The sequence below is a fragment of the Bos grunniens genome, chromosome 15, assembly GCF_055505025.1.
Source record: "Bos grunniens cultivar Pamir isolate PY7600 chromosome 15, Bosgru_T2T1.0, whole genome shotgun sequence".
NCBI classification, from domain to species: domain Eukaryota; kingdom Metazoa; phylum Chordata; class Mammalia; order Artiodactyla; family Bovidae; genus Bos; species Bos grunniens.
Genome location: NC_141179.1, coordinates 34,006,172 through 34,032,325, shown reverse-complemented (window position 1 = coordinate 34,032,325; position 26,154 = coordinate 34,006,172). Strand labels below are relative to the sequence as shown.

The 26,154-nt window shown below is 40.6% G+C and overlaps 2 protein-coding genes across 13 annotated transcripts in view; one reads left to right on the top strand and one right to left on the bottom strand.

The window, feature by feature from the left end:
- CRTAM (cytotoxic and regulatory T cell molecule) overlaps positions 1–23,643 on the bottom strand; it is a 28,791-nt gene extending 5,148 nt beyond the window's left edge. The window contains exons 1-8 of one of the 2 annotated variants that reach the window (XM_086339692.1): positions 23,558–23,643; positions 15,766–15,909; positions 12,562–12,714; positions 10,701–10,844; positions 9,096–9,257; positions 6,019–6,099; positions 3,145–3,222; positions 590–736 (exon numbers count right to left, since the gene is read on the bottom strand). In XM_086339692.1, coding sequence (XP_086195818.1) covers positions 590–736; positions 3,145–3,222; positions 6,019–6,099; positions 9,096–9,257; positions 10,701–10,844; positions 12,562–12,714; positions 15,766–15,909; positions 23,558–23,603 — 955 coding nt within the window. In that variant the 5' untranslated portion in view covers positions 23,604–23,643. Of the gene's footprint in view, positions 1–589; positions 737–3,144; positions 3,223–6,018; positions 6,100–9,095; positions 9,258–10,700; positions 10,845–12,561; positions 12,715–15,765; positions 15,910–23,445; positions 23,515–23,557 lie in introns of those variants that run through there. The other variant, XM_086339693.1, reaches the window with a different exon arrangement.
- BSX (brain specific homeobox) overlaps positions 1–26,154 on the top strand; it is a 180,427-nt gene that overhangs the window by 124,373 nt on the left and 29,900 nt on the right. Inside the window, exon 6 of one of the 11 annotated variants that reach the window (XR_015141995.1) lies at positions 11,114–11,181. The exons of 7 other annotated variants lie outside the window; for them this stretch is intronic. The gene's annotated coding sequence lies outside the window, so the exon portion shown is untranslated. Of the gene's footprint in view, positions 1–5,672; positions 5,737–11,113; positions 11,182–26,154 lie in introns of those variants that run through there. 3 more of the 11 variants (XR_015141990.1, XR_015141997.1, XR_015141992.1) reach the window with 3 other exon arrangements.

The following is a 26,154-nucleotide window of genomic DNA, read 5'->3' as shown; positions in this document are numbered from 1 at the left end:
TTCTAAGGTCCCTTCTGTCTCTGATGTTGAGTATACATATTTTAATAGGTATCTTCTATGCTAGCTAAATAATTTTGTTTTTGTTTCCAATGATAACTTTTAAATCAGAAAGCTTAGGAAAAATTATGAACATATGGTTGATGGAAGCTGAGTGCATTCTTACAGAGTAAGAATGGGCCCACAAACAGTCTATTATATTCAACCCTTGACTGGTCAATCAGTCCTAGAATAGGAACTACTTGAGGGTAGGGATTTGGTCTGCCTTGTTGGCAGATGTGTTCTCAGTGCCTGGAAGAGTGCCTGGCACATGGTGAGTGTTCAGTGAATGCTTATTGAATGAATGGATGAATATGCTCTCTATTTGGTACCCTTTTGTGAATAGAAGCCTCCACAATTTAATGCCATTTCCTAGAGCTACTCTAGTTTCTCTTGGTCATGCATTCTTTGACTGTAATCCCTGGAAATTCACATCCTGCTCAGACAGATGGTACAGCATTGAATGGAAGAGCTTTAATTGACAGAATTTCCCTTTGGGCTGGCCAATGGCTTCAGCATCTTGGAGCCTCTGTAAGGCTCTCTGCCCACTCACCTTTCTTCCATATCACATGTGCTTTCCGGAGTTTCATGATGAAGAGCTGGACAATGATGAACAGTATGAAGATGAGGAAGGACACGAGGGTCAGCAGCAGGACACCGCTGTTTTTCTTCGTCAGTCCCCCATACAGCCGATTTGCTTCTGCAGGGAAAATGCAAGGGCTTTAAACAGGCTGAGGGGTTTTTTGATCACTGAGGAATATATACGGTATTTGCAAAATATAATGAAGGATAATAGCTGAGAGGAAAAGATGAGGGAGAGCTTTACCCTGAAGGTAAAGAGAGTCACGTTATTTGTTCTCTGAAAATAAGCAAACAGGAATATAAAAAAAGCAATTTCATGGGATGATTTGAAAAAGGTTTTTAAGTTACATAGATATTGGGCTAGTTATTTTTCATTTCTAGAGGAAACGTGAGGATATTGAAGTATAGTCAGAGGGTTCAAATTAGCTGTAAGGAATGGAGTTTTTAGCAAAGTGTAGTTAAGTAGCAAGAAAAGTTACTAAGGAGTTCAAAAAACTCTGCAAATAAAATGAAATTTCATTAATCTTGGCCAGGTTAAATGTGGTCCTCCATGAAGTCATCTGGAGATAAACCAGGTGAGCTCTTAAAGATCTTTCTAGTACTCTTTATTTTGGGGGTTCTACATTTGCAGAATGTCATTCACGGTCCCCTTCATCTCAACCAACATGCCATTAAGGAGTGCAACTACTCAGAGAAAATTGTGCTTGGAGCTGCTAAGGCACAATACTATGATTTAGGGAGTTGTTTTCTCTATATATAAACAAACAAGTTAATAAAAACAAACAGCAGTCCTGAGAAAACCATTATAGAAAAAGACACTGTGTTCACTGCAGCATTATTTACAATAGCTAGGACATGGAAGCAACCTAGATGTCCATCAAGAGATGAATGGATAAAGAAATTGTGACACACACATATATATATATAGTGGAATATTACTCAGCCATAAAAAGGAACACATTCATATCAGTGCTAATGAGGTGGATAAACCTAGAGCCTATTATACTGAGTGAAGTGAGTCAGAAAGAGAAAAACAAATGTCATGTATTCACGCATATATGTGGAATCTAGAAGGATGGTACTGATGATCCTGTTTTCAGGGCGGCAGTGGAGATGCAGACATAGAGAAAAGACCTATGGACACGGTGAGGGGGGCGTGGAGAGGGTGGGACAAATGGAGAGAGTAGAGTGGAAACATATACATTCCCATATGTAAAATAGATAGCCAGTGGGAATTTGCTGTATGACTCAGGGCACTCAGACCAGGGCCGTGTGACAACCTAGAGGTATGGGATGTGGTGGGAGGTGGGAGGGAGGTTCAAGGGGGAGGGGACTTTTGTATACCTATGGCTGATTCATGTTGATGTATAGCAGAAACCAACACAATATTGTAAAGCAATTATCCTTCAATTAAAAAAACAAACAAACAGCAGTAAGATAACTGTGCCAGATTCTAGACCCACATATGTTATGTATAATAATGTGTTCAGGGGTTCCGAGGCTGGCGTGGTCCCTGAGCTGGTCAGGAAAGCGTTCGGCAAGGATGCTGGTCTTGAAGGAGGGGTAAGGAGAAGAGTGATGTGGATTTTCTTTCATTGGGGCAGTTAGGGCAGGGCCATCAAAATGAGATGGAAAGTTATCAGAGAAAAACGTGTATTCTGGTCAGGAGTTCATAGAGACAGGGCCACAGAGGGAGGTGGTAGAGACCACCTCTGGAGGCTTGAAGGCTCAGGCTCTGTGCTGTGAATGGTGAGCCATAGCGGTTTTCTGATCACTAGGGTAGAGGGTGCAAAGAGGTGTTTTGATAGTTGGATACTGAAAAATCACACCAAGAGGAGAAGTTGAAGTTACAATACTTTGTGCAGGACATGATGGGGGCCTGCATCAAGGAGGTGGCGGTGCTTGTGGGCAAAAGAGAAGACTCAAAACTCTTTGGGAACCTACTGATTTTATATGTGTGTCTGTGTGAGTGTATACACACACATATATGTGTGTGTTTTGGGCTGTGTGATGCTTTGGGCAAGTTGATTTTGTGGGGAAAGGCGCTGTTCAGTTTTTACCCATGTTGAGTTTGAGGAGCTGGCAAAATATTCAGCCAGAGATATGTGGGAAATGGAATGAAACAGGTGTTCTTGCTCAGGAGAATGTTCTGGAAATGCAGGTATGTAACTCTTCTGTTTGATGGCAACAGAAATACTCTTGGGAAGGGGGAAACTATTTAAGGATTAAGGCAATAACCAGGGATGGAAAAGTAGAATCAAATCTACATAGAAGAAGTCAGAGGAGGAGGGGACGTGAGCTAATGGACACAGGGAAAAGTGGCGAGCAAAGTAACAGGAGCAGACAGAGTAAGTCAGGGAAGCCAGGGAGATGACTAGGTCAAGGAACAGGTCAAGGGGTAAGGGAATGATTAACCAATAAAAAGGTCAAAAATAATAAGGACTGAAAAAGTCTACTGGATGTATTGATTAAGAGGTTAAAACATCAAGTGTCTGTTCTAAGTAAATAAGTGTTGGGGACACTTACCAGTGGCCAAGTGAGAGACTTGAGTGGTTTGTTCTTCCTCTTCCTTGTCAATCTCTGACGTACTAGAATCTTCCATTACTGCAACCAAGATGAAAGTAAGACATGAGATATTCATATGACAGTGTATGTGCTATGTGGTGTATATGCGCATATTCATCCCGAGCACCTTTGGAAACCAAACTGAATGATCCTCATTCAAAACAATATCACTTTTGAACTACTGACTTCTTCCAAAAATTGTTGCAAATGGTCAGGTTCACTTTTTTTTTAAAGAGTCACTCAGTTGTGTCCCGTTCTTTTTGACCCCATGGACTGTAGCCTGCCAGGCTCCTCTGTCCATGAGATTTTCCAGGTAAGAATACTGGAATGGATAGCCATTTCCTTCTCCGGGGGATCTTCCCAACCCAGGGATGGAACCCAGGTCTCCTGCATTGCAGGCAGATTCTTTACCATCTAAGCCACGAGGGAAGCCCTTTTTTTGTGAGGTGAATGTTTAATGAACACTTTCTCTGTGCCAGACCTTAAACTGACCATTTGGTATATATTACTTCTCACTATAGCTCCGAGCAAACAGGTTTCAAGAAGTTAATTGTCTCAGTTCTATAGCAGATAGGTGGCAGAGCCAATATCAAAACTCAGAATCCCAAATTTAAAACATTATATTTCCTCTGTGAACCAGGTCTATTAGTTGAAACCGTTTTAGGATGCTTCAGGACTGAATATTGAAGAATGGTACCTTAAGCCTGATGAATAGAAATCCTACAACCTGAAATGCACAAAGCAGTGATTTTTATGTTGAAAACTGGCTCAGTTGCCATTCAGCCCAATGCCTGCTTCCTCCTTAGAAATAGGGTGTACTATGATGATTTTGCGAGGTAAGAGAAATTATAAAAATAAGAGATCCTTTTTCCCGATTTTATTGTTTCTTTTCCCTGTTTTTTTCCCTCCTCTGCATTCTTGGTTTGTAGCCCATTGCTCAGCGCCACCATGTGGGCCCTGAGGGGAATGAAACCGCCTCTTCTATTGAAAATGGGTATTATTAACAGTAATAAAATCGTAGAAATTGAAGGCTGAAAGGAATTTTAGAAACCATATTCTTTAAATCTTCTATATGAAAAAGCAGAGGAGAAAATTGAGTTATTCAGTAGTGGTGTAAGCCGATTTAAAGACAAATAGATTCTAAACACGTTTAAAAATATTGGATTATTTAACCAAGGGATGTGGCTGTTCCACTTGATAATATTTTCAATTTCCATCGCCCTGCAGAAAAAGTATATATGTATGTATGGTACATATATATTTATCAGTGCTTAAAGAACCTAAACATTTACTTTTAAGTATTGGGGAGGAAGGAGGGTTCAGGATGGGGAACACATGTATACCTGTGGCAGATTCATTTTGATATATGGCAAAACCAATACAATATTGCAAAGTTAAATAAAATAAAATAAAAACATTTTAAAAATGTGATCTGATACTCAGAACTATGGACATGATAGTGATATGAAAGTACTTCTCCCACCACACAATTTTAGAGAGACTCTATTTGAAACAGAAAGAGTATATGTGGGGATTTATGCCTTTCTGAATGAAGCTTACTGTCTTGTTCAAAGCACCATGACAACTGCCTGCACACATTCATTCATCCATTCATTCATACTGCATTTTGTGAGTACCTCCTATTGGCAGGTATCAAGCTAGGTAAAATACAAAGATAAGTTAAATATGTGATCATTGCCCAGAGTTAATCATCTAGTGATTCACCGTCTAACCAAGCTGGGATTATAATCCAGGTTTTCTAAATTCTCCTTCATTTATAGTTTAATCCTGTCATCAAAAACTGAGTTCTTAAATATATTTTAGCACTCAGAATGTTACATTTCTATACTTTGGAGGTGTGTACAGTAAGGTTGAAAAACACACATTTTTGCTTCTGTGTGTGTGGTTTTTTTTTTTTTATAAACCTCACTAATGAAAGAAAAGGAAATTAAAAAAATAAAATGCATATGGTAAGTTGAAGAAACAAAACAGGAGTTTCCCTGGTGGCTCAGTGGTTAAGAATCCACTTGCCAGTGCAGGGGACACGGGTTTGATCCCTGATCCAGGAAGATCCCACATGCCATGGAGCAACTAAGTCTGTGCACCACAGCTACTGAGCCCCGGCTCTAGAGCCCGGGAACTGCACCTGCAGAGCCCACATACCCCAACTACTGACGCCCCAAGTGCCCTAGAGCCTGTGCTCTGCAGCAAGAGAAGCCACCGCAGCGAGAAGCCCGTGCACTGCTACGGGAGAGTAGCCCCCACTAACTGCAACTAGAGGAAGCCTGTGTGCAGCAACTAAGACCCAGCACAACCAAAATAAATACGTAAAATTATAAAAAAACAAAACTATCTGAGTTCTTGACAACCAAGTAACTCATGAGCCTTCAAAGGTGATTTTGTTATTCAATGACAACAGCAAAACTGCAGATCCTGCATTTTGCACTTTGCTGTTATCAAGTCTTTATTTTGTGTTTGGTCTGTTCTAGATGGAAGAACAAAGAAATGAGTCTCCTATAAATGAATTCAACCCTGCCTTTTACCACAGAGGAATTCAGGTGTCACAGTTGTATGTGCATGCATGCATGTGTGTGTGAGAGAGAGAGAAAGAGAACTTACAAGGTGTTAGTTACTCTGAAGCCCCTCCCACTAACTGAACTCTCTGAATATGGTGCTTCTCCTGGTCACCATAAAGCTGGAGCCAGTTGGAAGGAGCCTTCTATGGTCTTATTACAAAATAAAAGAAAAAAACGTTCTTGAAACTTAGAATGGGAAAAGTGACCTTCCCAGAGAATCATGATTTTTTTTTTAAGTTTTAATGTTTTTGATACTTACCAGTGCTATTGGGCTGCTGAGGGTCTTGAGAGGATAGAGAGCTTGTCTCCAGGGCAGCTGACGTTGTCTCTTGATCAGTAACTAGGAAAGGGGAAAAACAGAATTCCGCAACTACAGAGAGCAATTTTACCCACATTGTGCTCAGTACAGCAGATTGGAGAATATGCTTGGCTGCTACCTGCTCGTGGAGGTTCTGCGGAAACCTCAGAATTAGGTGTTCTGCAGCCCTTGTGCTGGTGTTGGAATCTACATCCCGCTGATTGTCCATCTGCTAAACTGCCTGGCTTAGAAGCGTAGCAGGCTGGACCTCCATGGAGCGGTGCACTGGGCAGTGGTGGGCAGACTGTTCACCTCTATCTGTATCTCCCTATTAATACTTATCAATCTGTCTATCCACTTAATCGCATATCTACCTGCCTATTTATTAGGTGGCTTTGGAGTCAGTGTCAGAATGGGCTGAATTCCAATGCTGATCCAGTTCCTGCCGCTGATTAAGTTTGGACCAGATCCCCAATCTCTCATATGCAAGGCTTTCCCTTACCTGTAAAATGGAGATACTAATACATTCACCTTTTGGAGTTTTTTGGTGAGAATAAATGATTTCATTTGTATGACATGTGTAGCCCAAAACCTGACTATTCATTAAGAGGCTTACTAAATGCTATTGTAGACTATAAAATCAATGCTTAGGAATGGATCTAGAAGTTCAATTTAGCATAGGTTTGATCAGTCAACGAACAGGCCTGCAACCAGGGAGCTTATAAAAACAATGCCTGTTAATTTACCAATATTGATACTGATCTGTAATATCTTTATGGAACCTGTGAGTGTTTTTCAGTCTTTCATTTAATCAAAGGATTTTTCTGTGGCTTTGTAAATTATTTTCTTAATCAAACACTAAAAATTTAAAACTATAAAAATGCTTGAATCACATGCCAAGGGCTCTGAGAAAAGAACCACTAAGGAGACACTGGAGAAATAGTAAAACAGATCATAAGGCTAAAATGAGCTCTGTGGCCACAAAGAGACCAGAGAAAATTGAAGAGAGGAGAAGTTGCCTGGAGTGAAAAGCTCGAAGCCAAGTCAAATAGAAGAGCTGGAAGCAGATTACAAGATAAGGATGATGTGCAACTGCTGGGGACACAGAGGATAAAATTTATCAAAAATGATTAAGATCTAGAATAATGTATACTATATGAGTTCATATAATTACATAATTATGTACAAAACAGGTTATATATATATTACATATACTATATTCTATACACATTGTATATATTGTGTGTATATGCCATAGTGTATATATACAATTGTGCACTATATATTCAATAGTCTGTGTATGTGTGTATATACATACATATATATATACACACACACACACTGTGTATGTATAGAACTATGGCCATCCAGGAGGAGAAACTGTGATCTCTCCTTCAGCAGTAATTTTGGTAGATGGTTTGAACAATTGCTGAAAACTAAAATATATATTTATTGATAATGTTGGTTCTTTTATTTAAAATCTGAACATCTTTCAGAGCCATTTAGGTAAAAAAAAAAAAAAAAAGCCTCATTTACTCTTTGGTGACCTTCCTGCCTCCCCATGTGCCCTAGGCTCCCTTCCATGGCTGGGGGTGGCTGGGGGTGGAGGGTGAGGAGGGGGATGAATGACAGAGAGGAAAGAATATTTACGTCAGATTATAGGTCCGCCCAATCTGGGGGCCCGTGATTCTTCTAAACCCAGCTTCCTCAAGACCTACTTTTGGTTTGATGAGAAAGTGACCGGCGGAGAACACAGGGTAGTGAGTGGGGAGTTTTTAACCACAGTGTCAGCCTCCACAGAGCAGCAGGATAGTTTTCTCACAGTGAGGTTCCTGTTCACAAGTACCTTTCCTCATCAGTTATTTCATTCGATACAGAGCTTTTTCAACAAACTCATGGTCATCCAGCAGCTTCCTCTTTCACTAGGGTGAGGGAATGCTTATCCTTCAGGAACATCTTTCACACCGAGAGTGCTCACTCGGTCCTACTCTTTGCGACCCCGTGGACCAGCCTGCCAGGCTCCTCTGTCCACGGGATTCTTCAGACAAGAGCACTGGAGTGGGTTGCCATGCCCTTTTCCAGAGTCACACTGAGAAGTACCTTATAAAGTAATGAAGGTTGGAGTCCTGTGAATGATAGATGTGTGATGCCTACTACTTCTCAGAGGCTACTTCTTGGCTCAAAACGTTTTATATACTTTTTAAATTAATTCTTAAACCTTTGGTGATGGGATCAGGAAACAGAGATTCTGGAAATGGAGGCAACTCCTCTTCACATTTAATGTTTGATTTCTTTTCATTTTTATTATTCTTAATTTTTGGTGTTCTGCTCAAAATATTTTTTAAAGATTTTTTTTGATGTGGATCATTTTTTAAAGTCTTTATTTAATTTGTTACAATACTGCTTGTTTTATGTTTGGATTTTCTGACTGTGAGGCGTGTGGGATCTTATCTCCCCGACCAGGGATTGAACCTGCACACTCTGTGTCGGAAGCCGAACTCTTAACCAATGGGCCACCAGGGAAGCCCCTGCTCAGAATATTAACATGGGTAGACTATGCTCTCTAAAACAGTTACAACAAAACAAATCTAAAGCATAGTCATGACTTAATGTGGGTACATGATTGTTAACATACAATGATATTGACAAGTTTAGATTTATTTCAGTTAGTTTTATCCCCTTAGGGGTTAAGTACAGGGGTGTAGTAAGCTTCACCTGGTCTCTCCAAAAACATGACTGCAATAAAACTATTTTAGGTCAAGTTATGCCAGCTGTCATGATCAAAAAACAAGCATGACTCTGCTTGCATACGGCACTCTGTTAGGCTTTCTACACAATTGGGACTCTTCTCAGTGTTGGAACAGTAACTCTGTCGCCCAGCTGGAGAACTTTCAATCATGAAAGAAAGTTGTTATTTAAAAAAGCTTTGCTGACAGTGAGCTTGCTCTGAAGGACTTTTCCTACTCCATTTCATCTTGTTTTTAGTGTGATATAAGGTAAATTTAAGATAATCAAAGACAGCCGTTGGTGGTTCTTACCCAAATCTTCAAACCGAAAAGGTGCTACCAGTTTTCTTCCTTGCAGGCCTCTGTGTCGGATAATGCAACTTGCTGTTGAGTTTTTGCCATATGCGTGGACTGTCAGTGTGCTGGTGCTATTACACTTCTTCCCATCAGTTTCATATTCATGGTGGGTTTCACCTGTGAAGCAATTTAAAGTGGTGTGTGAGATCGTGACGGTTTAATGCTCTTGGGTGGCATGGTTCTCTGAGAAACCAACGGCCTTGACATCTTGGCAAACCTGTTAGACTTCTAACCTCACTCTAATTTCCCTCAGCCACCTGGGATGTGCTTGGCCCCATTCCCAAAGAGAAGCAGATGAACAAGAGTGGATAATTTCCTATAAACCCTGCACTACTGGAAAAAAAAAAAAAATCCAAAGCTTATCATGGTTACACAAGACAGCCTAATGTTGTGGAACACAAAGAGCCAAGCCCTTACTCAGGTTGAATGAATAAGGCAGATTAAAGAAAGTTCTAGAATTGGCAGTGGACTGAACCTATATTTACATAAATTGAATGAAATGTATGTTGAAATGTAAACAAACTGGAATCAGTTCCCAAGCATGACAGTTGGTTTTCCTGCTTCAGTTAAAAGGCTCAAACCTTAGGCTTTTGTTGTTGTTGCTGTTATCAAAATAGTTTTATCTGCCATAGGGAGTATGACATGCTACTCCATTGTTCAAGCAAGATCTTATCTGTTCCAATTGCATGTATTATGTTAAATATGTATTTTTGGAAATGCATTTATTTATTTGGCTGCGCCAGGTCTTGGTTCTGGCATGTGGGGTCTTTAGTTGAGTCATGCAGGGTGTTTAGGTGCAGCGTGTGGGATCTAGTTCTCTGATTAGGGATTGAACCCTGACCCCCTGCATTAGGAGCATGGAGTCTTAGCCACTGAACCACCAGGGAAGTCCTAAACATATTTTCAATTCTGTGTCTGATACAAAGTTTATGCTCAGAGGTACAGGTAATAGCTATATTATGTCTTTTATGAAATTTTTTTGTTGTCGTGGAGTCACTGAGTCGTGTCTGACTCTGCAACCCCGTGGACTGCAGCATGCCAGTCCTCCCTGTCTCTCACTATCTTCCAGAGTCTGCCCACATTCATGTCCATTGAATCAGTGATGCTATCCAGCCATCTTATCCTCTCCCACCATTCATAAAATGAAATTTTACAAAGCCTTTGTTGTTGTTGTTCAGTCACTCAGTCGTGTCTGACTCTGTGACCCCATGGACTGCAGCACGCCAGGCTTCCCTGTCCTTCACTATCTCCCAGAGTTTGCTCAAACTCATGTCTATTGAGTCTATGAAACCATAATATTTAATACATGTACCATTTTCGGTTTCTACCTTGTTTTAAACAAAACCATGTAACCATGTTATTTGTGTTGAGGCTTTCAAGCATAAGGCATAGTATCGATTGGTTAATAAGGATAATTTGTCTGGAAAAGGATGAATGAGATATTGAGTGGGGTTTTCTGGCACTTTCTGCCACCAGAGGGTGCCAGAACATTTAAAAATTCCTTAAAAATATAAATAGGAAGGCAAACAAAGGAGAAAAGAGAATGGTTTCTTCACTTACCATAGAGCTCCATGCCATTCCCTAAGAGCCAGGTTATCCGTGGAGGGGGCTTGCTTCTCACGGTGGAGCATTTCAGTATGACGTGTTCTTCTCCATTGTGCGTCTTGATAACTGAAACTTGCAGGGTTGGCGTGACAGGAGTTGCTAGAAGAAAATTGATTTTTCTGTGCTTAATTAGCTGGTCTACATATCTCAGCAAAGCACAGAGCCTAATAATCTGTAGGGATCGTTGTAGGGGGTGGTCTAAATAATGGCATATTTTTTCACTTGACCTTTCTCAGAATGTAAAGGGGCTTTTATGTACTTGTAAAGCTACTCTGGCTGTCATCAGAATATTTGTCACCCGATGTGTGATTAGTCTCTGGAAATTCCCAAGTAGACTATGTTACAACAGTAATTCTTAAATTTTATAGATGAGTGTATTTGAGTGGTAGAACACGAGGTGAGGATAGAAGCTGGAATTCTGGCCCCATCTCTGTCACCAACTATTTGTAAGAACTTGGGTAAGTCCCACAACCTCTTGGTGTATCAGTTTCCTTGCCTGAGATGTGAAGGAGTTGGTTTATGGGTTGGCTGTTTGAGCTCTAAACTTTCATGAGTCTAGGATTCACCTCAGTATAAGTTACTTCTGTCCTCTCCTCCCATCAAAGAGGCATTTCTCTAAAGGGCCCATCAGCCCGATTTCTTTTTACTTCTGTCTAGGAAAGTTTTTTCAGATAGGCTTATATCTTCTTCTCTGTTCTACCTCACACTGTGGGGTACAGAATGGGACCCTTTAGCATCTATTTACTCATCCGTCTGCCATTAAGACATTATGAAGTCAGTTCCAAGTATGTACCAGATGCTGGCAATACAAATGTGGGAAAGATGAGGCCCCTCAAAGAGGAGCATGGTGATAGAAGCAGCCCCCTAAACTGCTCACTGAAAGATCACGTGTCAGATGCAATGACAGAGGTAGGCAAGGGGTGTTATGAGAGTCCCAGTAGAGCACAGATTTGGCCTGACCCAGAGTGATGTTGAGGATGACCAGCAACATGAGGGAAAGCTGACCCCAAAGTTGAGTCTCACTGCTTCTCAGAACCCCTAGGGAGCCACTCCTTCCCAGAGACTTTGTCACTGTGCCTGTGCTTTATGGCAGGTACCACACTCAACTAATGCAAGAAGAGGAGTCTTAGGAATTCCTTGTGTGGTATGTAGAATTATGGTATTTAGAGATCAATAAAAGGCAGTGTTTTAAATTGATCTGTTCTGCTACAAAAAAGCAAAAAGTCAAGATAGTAAGACTTAACACTGAACACAAAGGACCCTCTGCAGAACTGAGCAAGTTCCCGCTGTCACTTCCTAGCCAAGCCTCCCGACCCCATCCCCCACCAGAAGAGAGGAACTTGTTTTGCAGAGGGTGTGAGCCGATTGTCCAGCAGAGTTACATCTGAATATATTCTATCCTAGGATATGCTGTCAGAAGTTTCCGCTAGATGTATGTGTGTGTGTGTTGCCTTCCTGAACAACTGTGCAAACTCCTTGTGGGCAGAGATTGTGCCTAATTCATCTTTAATTCCTTGTAGCCCGGTACAGTGCCTGGCGCAGAGTCACAGTTCAGCCAGTACGAATTCTCTTTCCTTTTAGTTCCCTGCAGAGAAAATTTAGTTGATGCCAAGACGATTTTCACAAACTCACATTTAGTCTGGGACTTGCCACTCAAATTGCTCCTTTCTGTTTTCTCTCAGTGAAGATGGCAGAGGTGCCAGGAAATAAATGCCTTGCTGCAGGCAACATATTTTAATATTGAGTTTAAAAATGATATATCCCGTTCCTAAGTATATCGCTCCCGGGCCGGGTTTACTGGCTTTTAGGCACCTACCTAACACGATCACTTTCACTTCCTTTGTTCTCACGGACTTGCCATAGTGCAGACACTTGTACACGCCTTCATCATGCTGTGTTACATTCAGCACGCTGATGGAGAGCTGATCGGAGGAGTGATGAAGAAGCTGGTATTTGGAACTTTTTAAAGCTGCACAAGAGGGAACAAGAGCTGTTATAAGGAGAGATATCAGATGAATGCAGACTCTCAGTGGATGGATTTTTCACTGGAATGGCTTTTGATTATCACACTTTAAGGGGATGGATATCGCATCTTTAACTGAGCTGCCTTCCAAATTCTAGTGTTACCAGCTGGAGACCTCTCAATAGTTCGAAGCTGGTTTAGGAAATAAAGTATTTTAATACTAGGATCTGTGAAATAAGCAGTTTGTTTTATTTATGCTGGTAGGAAGTTATGAACTCTGGGCTGGCAAAGGGTTCAGGTGATAGGAGGATCTTAAATAATTTTTTTTTACATTATGTAAATGCCCCAGTGTAATTTGTCTTAGAAATCTAATTCTCTGTCTTGTCATACACAGCATTGTGATGTAATTATACTCCAATTAAATTTTAAAACACTATTGGAAAGCTATCCATAATTATCACTATTTAAATTTTATAGTCACATGAATAAGATCAGAACAAAAATAGTTGTCAAACTGATTTGATGACAAAGCTGTAAAATCTACTGTTCTTACAATTTCATATGACAATGAATAACCAAGATATGTTTAGAAGAAAAGTTCATTATTATTTGAAGTTTCCCAAAGAGTATGTAGTACTTTCTAATGTTTAGGGAATGGTAAAAATAAACAAAAGCAACAATAAAACAAAACAAAAAAACCCCCCACAAGAACATAAAATCTCCCACAGTTCCAGAAACTTCTAGCCAACAGCAATTATTCTTTTTGATTCTGTCTTGATCTGGGATTTCCATCTCAAGTCAAAGGTCCCTTAGCGAATCAGAGGCTCCTGAAATGAGTGGTTTTCTTTGTTTCTTTTTTCCTAATGTTAAGATTTATAATGTGAACAAGCCTAAAATAGTTAAACCTCAATTGGCTGACCAAGGAAGGTTGTTTCTCATCTGAAATAATGGTTATGGTGTCCTGGGACACTGATGTTACCTGAGCTGGAATCCAGGTGTTCTCAGCCTCAGCACTACTGACATTTGAGTCCATAATTCTCTATTGGGTGAGAGTACGGGGGGCTACACTCTGCATTATGCATGTTTAGCAGCATCTCTGGCCTCTCTCACTAGAGTCCAGATCCCCATGCCTTTCCTCAGTTATAACAACCAAAACTATCACATTGCCAAATATCCCGTGGAGGGCAAAAAAATACCCTTGAAGGAGAACCATCACACTAGATCAGACATTTGAGAATGTCCATCTCCCAGTATTATTGTTGTTGTTTGGTTGCTCGGTCATGTCTGACTCTTTGTGACTGCCAGGCTCCTCTGTCTGTAGAATTTCCCAGGCGAGAATACTGGAGTGGGTTGCTATAGCTTTCTCCAGGGGATCTTCCTAACCCAGGGATTGAACCTGCATCTCCTGCATTGGCAGATGGATCCTTTACCACTGGGAAGGAAGCCACCAGGGAAGCCCAGTTTAACCAAAACAAAGCAACAGAAAGCATTATTTAACAGAATTCTCTCTCCTTAAAGGTTTCTTCTCAGAACTTTTAGCCATTAATATGTACTTATTCTATTGGAATCTAGTTGGTTTAGCTTAAAATAATATATTTAGTTATTTTGCAGTGAACCTATCAATATTTAATCATATTTTCTAAAGCACATCAAGTTTTTCTAGAGGGTCTGCTTTTACAAAGCAGAATGAAATTTGCTGTGTTGGATACTTTTCCAAGAATTTGGTAATTAGAAGTATTAAATGGAGATATAAAATGGTCTCATTATCAGGACATCCCTGGTGGTCCAGTGATTAAGATTTTGCCCTCCAATGCAGTGGATACGATATTCGATCCCTGGTCAGGGAGCTAAAATCCCATATGCCTTGGTGTCAAAAATCCAAATCATAAAAACGGAAGCAATATTGTAACAAATTCAATAAAGACTTTAAAAAGGGCCCACATTAAAAAAAAAAAAAAACTTAAAAAAAATCCAGAGTTTAAAAAAATAGTCTCATTATAAAGGAAGGGTTTCATAAAATACTTCCCAAAGAGATGAACTAAATAGATTTTTAAAAATCCCTTCCCACAAGGAAAAAAAAAAACCTGTGACCACGTGAGGTGACAGATATTAACTAAACTTATTGTGGTATTATTTTCCAATATATGAAAGTAAGTGAAATCGCTCAGTCGTGTCCGACTCTTTGAGGCCCCATGGACTGTAGCCTACCAGGCTCCTCCCTCCATGGGATTTTCTAGGCAAGAGTACTGGAGTGGGGTGCCATTTCCTTCTCCAGGGGATCTTCCCAACTCAGGAATCGAACCCTGGTCTCCCGCATTGCAGGCAGACGCTTTAACCTCTGAGCTACCAGGGAAGCTGGTAGCTTTCCAATATATACATATATCAAAAGATTATATGGTACACATTAAACCAATACAATGTTATATGTCAATTATATCATAATAAAATTGGAGGAAAAAAGAGTTCCCTCCCATCTTAGGCATCTAGGACTCAGTGTGTGTTTGTGAGAGAGGAAGGCTACTGTCCTTTTCAGAGTAAAATGTGCCACCAATTCCTCTTGCTCAGTGATCCTGAGTTTTTGTTAAGACCGTTGAGAGAAGGGGAGCCGTTTTGGGGTGGGCTTTGATGTGCGACTCTGGGTTGCTCAGGTGGAAAGCAGAGCCCCTGGCTGGAGAAGCAGGGTGACGTGTTGGCTGACGAGGACCACGGGCCCCCCACCTGTCTGTCTGCTGCCATCTGTCCTTGTGCTGTTGGTGGTTTCATGGTCGCTGAGAGTCAAAAAGTGACCTGGGGGTGAGGTGGGATGGCGGAAACGGGCTTTGTCATTTGAGCCCCCTTTACCAACCATGCTGGTGGGGTTTCCATTTCAGACTTCCTGCCAGAAAAAAAGCAGCCGTGTGTAAAACACAGGCTTCTGGGTGCGATTTACATGTCACAGTAGGTGGGGCCAAGCCCACCATTGGGGTGACTCATGCTGACTTTCTGGCCCACCAGCTTGTCTGTCTGGAAAATCCGTCAGGTTGAGGTCTGGCGGTGGTTTCTTTCTTCTTCACTTACCAGGTTGTTCATTGAAGAAAATGGTGAAGCCCGAGGGGGCCAGCCACTGCAGAGAGGTGGTCTCCTGAGAAACGGTACAGTTTAGAGTGAGCGTCTGGCCTTCCTCTATGGGGACAGTTTCCATGTGGTTGGTCCGAAAGGCCTCTGTGGAGGAAGAGAATTGGGGACCGTCAGACAGGCATGGGCCACACTACACCTGAATTGAGACAGGGGCTTAGACTTGAGGCAACCTTGTTCATCGTTTGATCATTTGTATACATTTGTTAGAGAAACAGAAGCCAAAGTCAACACCAAAAACTGCAAGGAGAGGAGGGAAGCAGTGTGCTAGAGCAATCAAGATGTCTCTTGAAGGAGCATAAGTGAAGGGGTGGGTTTTGATGAAAGGAAAGTTGAACAGCGTCTATGAGGCACTTGCCTTGCCATATGCTGGGAATTGTATCTTCCATGTTACTGATATTAAACTCAGCTTTCAAACTAACGCTCTAAAGCACCAGTTCCCAATCTTTTTGGCACCAGGGGCTGGTTTTGTGGAAGATAACTCTTCCATGGAGGAGGGGGCAATGGTTTCGGGATGATTCAAGTGCGTTACAGTATTGTGCACTCCATTATTATTACATCAGCTCCCCCTCAGATCATCAGGCATTAGATCCCAGAGTTTGGGTGGCCCTGCTCTAAAAGAAGAGTGGTTTTGCTCACTTGATGATGAGGCAGTACAGGTTCAAGGTCACAGAGGTCCTCAAGACGGCATCGGTGCCCAGGTCTGTGGGTGTCTAAGCCCATGCTTGTATAACTGGGTCGGACTACCTAAGTGATGAGAGCCCAGAAAATTCAGCTTTTCTGGCCTCTGTTTATAAAAAGGCTGACTCGTGTCTTCAAGTACAGTTGATGGGGGGTGGGTCTCAGATTCTAAGAAAGAATGTTATGTCCTCTGGGGCTCTTGTGAATTACAGAGCTGCTCTTCCTGGGGAGTAGGTAAGCCCCTGGGGTGGAAGAGCTTCTCCACCAGACGGTGGATGTTCTTGGATCTCTTCTGATCTAATATTCCACAGCAGCGCTTTCCTGGGCACATGTAAGAGTCTGTAATTTCCCCAAATCATAACCCCCAGAGAATGAGAAACAATAGTTCTAAGCAGCTGCAAAGTTATCCTCCCAAAGAAGAAATTGATAGAAGAATAAATTTGCTTTACTGCTGATTTGGCACATTTATTGCCATTTGTTATTTTTTCAACTTTAAAATTAAAGAATTCTTTTTCCTGAGGATGAAAAAATTCTTATTGAAAGTACAAAACATGTCTATAAACAGAAGAATACCATGGGGTTATAAAATATGAATAGCAAATGCAATGAATTTTATTGTATCATATTAGCTGTTAAAAAAAAAGGAAAAAGAAATGACTTTATTTCCTTGTGATAAATTTCAAGTATTAGGAAAAGCACATTGAAGAGCTCTGGGAATTAACTGTTACAGACTTTTTAGTTTGTTCCATTTTGAAGTCATTAATTTCAACCTAGCCTCCAGCAATAATCACCCAAAATTATTGTATTCTTATTGACTTTCATGGGAAAAGAGTTAGCTTGAGTCCTGATGGAAAAATACTCATATCATCAGCCAATACTATAATGAACAACAAGGATTCAATAAAAAGAGATTGTTTTAAAAAAAAACCATTGAGGCATAGGCCAGAATTCTGCTTAGGCAGGTCATTTGGAAATATTCTCATCTATAAAATCAACCCATGATTGGGTAATAAGGATAATAGTAGAAATGCATTGAAATGACAATGGAATTTCTTCTAAGGGTAAGCAACTCTTGAGCCAAGAATCTGAGTCTAGACCAACTTGTTCTGTATCATTCCATTATACGATTCTTGCTTTACCTCTAGCCCTTGTGCATGATCTTGCTTCCCACAGATTGAAGCTGCAAGAGGGCAGTGACTGTGCTTTATATTTATCTACAATTCTTTCTTAACAGAAACTGTCACAGTGCAAGCTTGGCAAGTAATGGTCTAATGCCAGCTTTCATGATGACACTGTAACACAGGCAATGGATAGCTATCTTTGCTCTCCTGTTGTTCATAAGAATATTGACAGAGAGGAGGACAGTTACTACATAAATATATGATAGGATAAAAACTAATGTTAAGCAACATCCCCTGATTTCATCCTTCGGGCAAGAAGTTAACACTCAGAGGCTTTGCCAATGTTCTTACCTTTGATAAAATGATTGTCTTAGACAGGAAGCCCACACTGGGGGAGAAAGGAGAGGTGAGATTTATGTGCACTCTGTTTATGGATAAATGTCTCCCATTTTAAAGGTGTAAATATCATTGTCTTTTTCTTGGGAATGCATGCTTATGAATTAAATCATGTCATTTAATCCTTACAGTGTCTTAAAAATTGTATGAAAATGTAGTATGGTGTTTTAGCATATGGCAAAGAATTCTATCTCTCAAGATGAGTGTTTGCTCTTGCTGTTGAGATGTCCGGGTCAGGCTGCTGACCACAGAAGAGGTACCAAGTTCCAGATGGAAAGGACTGCATCTGAGGCTTAGAACACCAGTCATTTCCTCTGCTTTTGGCTCCTAGCCTTGCATTTGGCTTCCTAAGCCTGTTTCTCTTGCAATGTTGTCATGTAGACCCCATGTTTGATTCAGAGACAGGAAATCATTGTAGAAAGGAAGACTAGCTCAGTGAGAAGCCACTGCACCACACTGCTTCAGTTGCGGTACTTAAAAATATTGGCTAATGTGTCTAAGTCATGTCAAAGAGTAGAAGAGAAGGACAGTGGTACCTGAGTTTTGATGCCACATCTTCTAAGAAAAAAGTTCCCCATGATGTTCTTGCTGCTATTGAAAACTACAGTGGAATTTGTCTTTAAAATCTTTTTTTCACCCAAGTTTAGAGTCAAACTTTCACCTTCTTTGTCAAAGGGATTGGGTGTGGGGTATCTTCTTAGCTCACCACTTCCTCCCCTGCAGGCTCTAAAAACATTTATATTATATTCGTATTCACCTTAGCATTTCTAGCGTAGACAGCAAGTGCCCTGTGCCTACTTGCTAGTTCTCTCTGTCAGTCTTCAGAGTTCTCTGATGTGACTCCCAAATGCTGGACATCCTGAGCTTGGCAATGAATCACTGTGATGTCTCTCCTAGGAGGTCACCACGTACTACTGGTAGGTCGTGTTTATTGAGTGGATTATTGACTTCTGGGCTTGGTCATTATCTTCGTGACTGGGTTCATCCATCCATGTACCGCCATGTGTCATGAGGTCACTAGTTAAGTCTAAGGCTATAGATTGTGTCTGTGTGGTTGGTTTATATGTAGAAAGGGAACGTATGACCTTCACCATCATCTCCACCCCCCATCCCGTGAGCCAATTGTCCTAGGAGTGGAATAGTGTCACACCAAAGCACACGTGACTGACTCTGAAGCTGAAGGGCGAGCAACAGTCATAACCACCTACCAGAGCACCTGTAGATGAAATTTGCATGGTTCCTAAGAGTCCTTGGTTTTTCTCAAGGTTTGGGGAGTTGCAGTGTATCCACCCTACTATAGGTCATTATGGCAGATTGAAGAAAGGCACAGATTCTTTTTCTTAGTAGCCCAAGTATTGAATTGCAACAGATACCACCTGCTCCATTCCAGCATTTCTTTGTTGTCATCACTGTCATCCCAAGCCACTGCATGCCAGGTATCTGAGAGGCACCCCAGCCTCTTCCCTCTCCAAAACATCTCTTGAATCAATTCATTCCTCTTTTCTTTTTCCCTACTATCACTGCCTGCATTGTTTCTCTCTTGGACCGTTGCAGTAACCTCCTTCTAGCCTCTGCTCCCTCTAACTTACCATTTTTCATCTGCTTCAGCATTACAATGAAAGGAAATTCCCTTGTGGTCCAGTGGTTAGGACTCTGCACACCCACTACCAAGGGCCCAAGCTCCATCTCTGGTCAGGGAACTAAGATCCCACATCCCACAAGCCGTGGGATTTTGCAGTTCGGCCAAAAGTTAAAAATAAAAACTCAGATTCTTAAAAAAAAATTACATATAAAATATACAAATTCAATCGATCCCTTCATTAGAATATTTGCTGTGGCTCCCACTGCTTATATGAATCAGGCCAGTATTTCAGATAATTGGACCTTCTATCTTCTCCAGTTTTATTTGCTGATACTCCCTTTCAGGTGCCCCATGTAAATGGCCACCTGCAAACTCCAGAAATTTTGGACTCAAGAAGATCCTTTCCCTTTGTCCATGCTGTTCTCAGCCTCGAATGCCTTTCTTAGCTCCTTCAAGACTTAAGTCAAATTACACCACTTTTGTCAAACCTGCCCAACTCAACTGGCCTTTCACTTCTCTCTCCCCTTCAGTGACCTCCTCTCTCCTCCAGATCCCTGAAGGCTTCAGATAGACTTTTCTTTTTTTTTAAATTTTATTTTATTTTTAAACTTTACATAATTGTATTAGTTTTGCCAAATATCAAAATGAATCCGCCACAGGTATACATGTGCAGCACTTCACACATCACTTTTTCAGTTACGAGTATGTCTCTTGTGGATAGATTACAAACTCCTCATACAAAAGTTGTTTGTATTCCCAGGGCTGAGCACAATCTCAGATTTTAAGTATTTGTTCAATCAATGGCTAAATATGAGTAAATGTATATTCACTAATATATTAATAGGATGCTCACTTTACATTAAATAATAAAGGCTGGAGCTAAGTTAGAATCAGAGACACACAATGAGTTAAGTCTCAGATCAGAGCCTTATTTGTGTTCCCCTTTTGAGGTTAGCAGGCAAAACATGCTTGGATTCAGATCATTACAAAAAGGCATCATTGTTATTCTTTAGACAGACTCAATAGAGAAGATTATATGTCAAAATGAATCAAATTTTGTCAAAATTGAATGATTTCCAGTATAGCTTTAAAGAATCTTGTCTCAACATGTCAGTAAATGGATGACTCTTTCCTGGTCAAAGGAAATATTGAGAGGACCTTACTCCATCTGCAACTAGAGTGGCTCATGCATCCTACTCTCCATGAAATGACCAGAATAGAGGGTGCAAATTGGTGGGTTTTCATCATCCACAATATAGGAAAATGGGATGAATTTTGAAAAATTCTCCATTCTTGTATTTGACCCACCCTAGGGGCTGCCAGTAGGAATCCTGAAAAGAGGGCAGGTTCCAAGATTATAGGTCTTTTTTTTTTTTTTTTTGGTCTTTAAGTTTTTGGCACCCATGGAAGTTGTGCAGTAAAAGAAGGTGTCATGATCTTCCCATAATTCAATTAGCTAAAAACAGCTGGCAATTTATGTTGCCCAAACTGATGATTTCCTGCCTTTTTGCTGATAAGAAAGCAGCATGGTCAGCTCCTATCCTGTTTGGGACCCTGATGGGCATGAGTAAGATTAGGTTAGAGTCGGCTTCCCAGGTGGCTCAGTGGGTAAAGAATCCACCTGCAATGCAGGAGACACAGGCAGACACAGGTTCGATCCCCAGGTTGGGAAGATCTCCTGGAGGAGGGCATGGCAACCCACTTCAGTATTCTAGCCTGGAGAATCCCATAGACACAGGAGCCTGGTGGGCTACAGTCCACAGGGTTGTAAAGAGTCAGACACGCCTGAAGGGACTGAACACACAGCACACACACAGTGGGCAACTGGTTCTCAGATACGATTGACCCTAGATGCCCTCCGGATGGCCCCCTTGGGATGAGTTTTCAGTTGAGGATTTTTCAATAATGAATCTTCCATATTGTGCAAATCACTGGCTTTCAAACTTTTGAACCACATCAAGAAATATATTTTCTATCACAGTCCAATTCATACACTCTCCCTGAAAACTTTCTTGAGATAGTACTTTTACTATGTGCTCTGCTGATATTTACATTGTTAGTTACTAGCAGGTTTTCTAACTTCTTGTAACCTCAATTTTATCATATATAAATTAGGGATATGAATACCTCTCTCATTTTTTTTTTTTGCTAGGATAAATGAAATTAACATAGAGTACCCAGCATTGTACATTATGCAATAAATACATTTCTCCCCTTTCTTTATAAACAGTACTTGAGTAATTTATATTCTATAAGACTTATCTTCAGCTTACTTTAGGGCACAATTATTGTAGTTTTTATTTAAAACATTATTTTTGTGAGGTATTTTTGAAAGAAAATGACTACTGAAAAAGTGAAGGTCAGTTAAAGACTTTAAATTTTGGAATAATAGAAAGCATTCTAATTTTAGCCACTTACATGTACTTTTTATGAATGCATTAGCTCTTCTTCAAGCCACTTATTGAAGAAACTTATTTATTACCAAAATTGAATCTTTATTAAGTGCCTCAGGGTACAGGGACCAAAAAAGAGAGCACTAATTGAAGTGTATAAAGTAGGAAATTGGAATACTGTGTAAAATAGGAAATCTAGTTTTTTTTTTTTAATTTAATTTTTATTTTGTATTAAGAGTATAGTTGATTTACAATATTATGTTGGTTTCAGGTGTATAGCAGAATGATTCAGCTATACATATTTATTAAATTCTTTCCCCCTATAGGTTATTACAGAATATTGGGTAGAGTTCTCTGTGTTCTACAGTAAGTCCTTGTTGATATTCTGTTTTATATAAAGTAGTGTGAATATGTTAATCCCAAACCCCTAATTCATTCATCCCCCTCCGTTTCCCCTTTGGTAGCCGTAAGGAAATCTAGTTTTAAAAGGTACATTCTCCAGATGCAGTTCTATGGTGAAGGAAGATTTAGAAGGAGAGATGCTTCACTTGGAAGATAACTATAGATTCGATATTTGGAAACAAGCAACCCTGTATATATGTGATTTTCTTTGCAATAAAATGATACAAGTTGCAATCAGAGATTCAGGGACAATACATCCTGCCCCCACTTTGGGGTAGGAATGATTTAACCTGTGCTGAGAAGAACTATGTGTCTTTCTTTAATGTTCATAGTGCAACATTAGAATTAAGCATTGAAAATCACATTTGCAAATAATAAGGAAATGTAAAGTGACTCAAAAAATAAGCACAAGATTTTCACTGGAATCATGATTTCCGAACTAATTCAGGGTTGTCTAGCATTTTGCCATTTTCAAAGTACTTTTACAATTGAAATTTGATCCTTATAACAATAGGGTTTGGTAGATCAAACATCATTATCATTTTAATTTCAAGATGTAGAAACTGTTTCAGAGAAATTATTTGGCTCAGGCTTATACAACAAGGAGGTTTTTTGTTGTTGTTGTTGTTTTAAGCTTTTATTTTGTTTTGGAGTATAGCCAATTAGCAATGTTGTGATAGTTTCAGTTGGACAGCAAAGGGACTCAGCCATGCATATACATGTATCCATTTCCCCCAAACCCCTCTCCCATCCAGGCTGCCACATAAGTTCGAGCAGCGTTCCCTGTGCTGTACAGTAAGACCAAAGAATAAAAAGGTTTTAAAATGCCAAACTGATGCTCTTTCAACTGGTATACCCTTAAAAGACAGTAGTACGCTTGTTAGTTACACTTTGCCATAACCCAGATTCCACGGAGACACACACTACAATGACCCTTTCTGTAGACCCTTTAGCAATTGAACATGAGATTCAATTCATCCTGTAACATCCCTCCAATGTGTAATCATAGTGGAATCTGAGAGATTTATGTGGAAAGTGAGAGATTTACCTGAGGTGCTTCTGCAGTCAGTCCTCTATGAGAGCAGTAGACTGACTGATAGATGTGCCCCCAAACATTAGGTCAACTGAGCATCAAAAAAACACGAGCTCTGAGTCCTTACCTTGTAAGGGGAACCACGCCAGCAAGCTGCAAACTCTCCACCACATGCTGTGCTCTGCTGTTGTCACACTTGTCGACTTCCTCTGGGTTCTGAAATAAATAGAGCAGAGTGGTTTCTCTTGAGAGAGGGAGGCAGTGGCTCTGTGACCTCATCTCACACCTCCTCCGTTGGCTCTGGAAGCCCCCTTTTAGTTAGCTGCCCTCAAAATACCTCCAGGTGGAACATTTAGGGAACCACATGTGTCACCCCGATGGTGGAGACGGGTGAGTGATGTGTTGGTGGCACAGATCTTTCTACCGCACGTGGGTAGTCCTTATAAGTCAGTGAGTTGGAGGGCTTTTGGAGAGCGAGGAGGTGGGAGAGAAATGAAAAGGTTCCTGTGTAGTGATGTCAACTTCTTTTCACTTTTCTAGTTTATTAAACAATTTAAATCAGTCAAGATTTGCTGATTGTTTCTAGCTCTGGCAACAATTTCCTGTAGTTATCAGGGGGCAGAATTCACTAATTCATATATTTACTCATTTAAAAAAAATATATATGTATCCATTCACCCCCCCTACCCTTCCATCATTCATCCACCATCCATACCTAGCCATCTTGTTAAGTATTGCTCTAAGATATGAACAGATATGAAAGATAAAGCCTTGTGTTTAAGGAGAATATGATATAGTGGGGGCAACGATATGCAATTTTGGTATTTGATTCTCATTAACCAGATGAATTGAGATAGACTTTATTTCATTTTTTCAGGGACACACAGCACAATACAAATAGACTTATGTTTAGAAAATAGGTTAGTCTGCAATGTTTAGAGAATTGTAAAGGAAATAATATTTACTGGTTCTAGTTGAAATTAATGTTAATATTCTTAAATGTATTGATAGTTTGGGTGGGGAACATTATATCCATCAAAAACATCTTTCAAATATTTCCCCTAATTTAATAGACAGAAAGAGAATAAAAATAAAGAAAATTGAGTTTGCTTGGAGTTTACTGGGATATAATGTCCTGTTTCTCAAATTGTTTGAGGATTTAAATGTCTTGGGCCACCAGCTAAGAAATGCAGACTGGTAGGGTCCACTCCAGACTGATTAATGAGAATTTCACTGGAATGAGTAGCTGCTGGTACATTTAACAAGGTCTCCAGGTATCAGAAGGCAAGTGTGAGCAGCACTGATGGTGAGAGTTTTCTGGAATTGAAACCAAGAGATGTGGGAAGTAGCCCCGTCTCTGCCACTAGCTGGTGTGGCTAGGGCCATAGAAGGTTCTCCTTGTTGAATATATTGAAGTGTATGGACTTGCTTCTAGAAGTGGGGAATCAGTAGATTGCATTGTTGTTCTGTTGCTAAGTCATGTCTGACTCTTTGTGACCCCATGGACTGCAGCACACTAGGCTTCTCTGTGCCTCACTGTTGCCCAGAGTTTGCCCAAGTTCATGTCCATTGAGTCAGTGAGGCTATCCAACCATATCATCCTCTGCCTCCCTCTTCTTCTTCTTTTGCCCTCCGTCTTTCCCAGCATCAGGGTCTTTTCCAATGAGTCGGCTCTTTGCATCAGGAGGCCTAAGTACTAGAGCTTCAGCATCAGTCCTTCCAATGAGTATTCAGGGTTGATTTCCTTTAGGATTGACCAGTTTGATCTCCTTGCTCTCCAAGGGACTCTCAAGAGTCTTGTCCAGCACCACAGTTTGAAAGCAGCAGTTCTTTGGTGCTCAGGTTGCACTGTACTACTTTTCAAAATAGAGAATTGAAGGGTTTGGTTGAGGTGACACAGTCAGTGGCGGAACTGAGAGTACAAACCAAGACCGTTGAGTATTTGGTCTCATTCCTGCCCCCTTCTCCTGCATAAGATTCCCTCCAGAACTTCACGTTCTTCCTGCTATGGCTCCATGGCTCTCTAAGCATTTGGTTTTCCCACCAATGTCTTGTCTCTGCTTTGGAGTGACACTTGATCTGCTCCCCATTAAGGAAGCCCAGGGGAAGTGCTGTAAGTTGTCTCAGGGCCTCCCTTCAAAGGTGTGAATTGCCTGTGGCTAGTTAGTTGTTTCCCATGCTTGTTTTCACCTAGAAGAATGCTATTCCCTATAGAATTTTCTAACCTTCCTGTCAGAGCACAAGAGGAAAAGGCTTTATTTTTCCTCTTGACACAGTGGTGTCAGATGTGCTCTCATAAAGCCAGAAGCAGGTCTGGACTTAGTTACTGCTTGACTTTTCAGATCTTGAGCTCGTCATTTAACTTGAATATATTTAAGAGGAGGTAAAAAAAAAAAAAAATCACTGACAAGAAACAAAAGTAAAAGTGTCATCATGGAAGTTCTCATTTTAAGCCGGTGAAAAAAAAGCTTTGACCTCTTTGGAACTAAATTCAGGTCCTGGAGAAGGGTCACTTGGCTTCTCTCTTTTTTAATCATGGTTTTCTGTCATTTTCTGTTGGTAAAATGTGGAGAAATGGGCAGAAATGACTTAATGAATACAAGACTCAGGTGACTGGAGAATAACCATAACCCAGGTCAAAAAATAGAACATTGCTAGGGCTTCCCAGGTGGCTCAGTGGTAAAGAATCTGCCTGCCAATGCAGGGTACATGGGTCCGATCCCT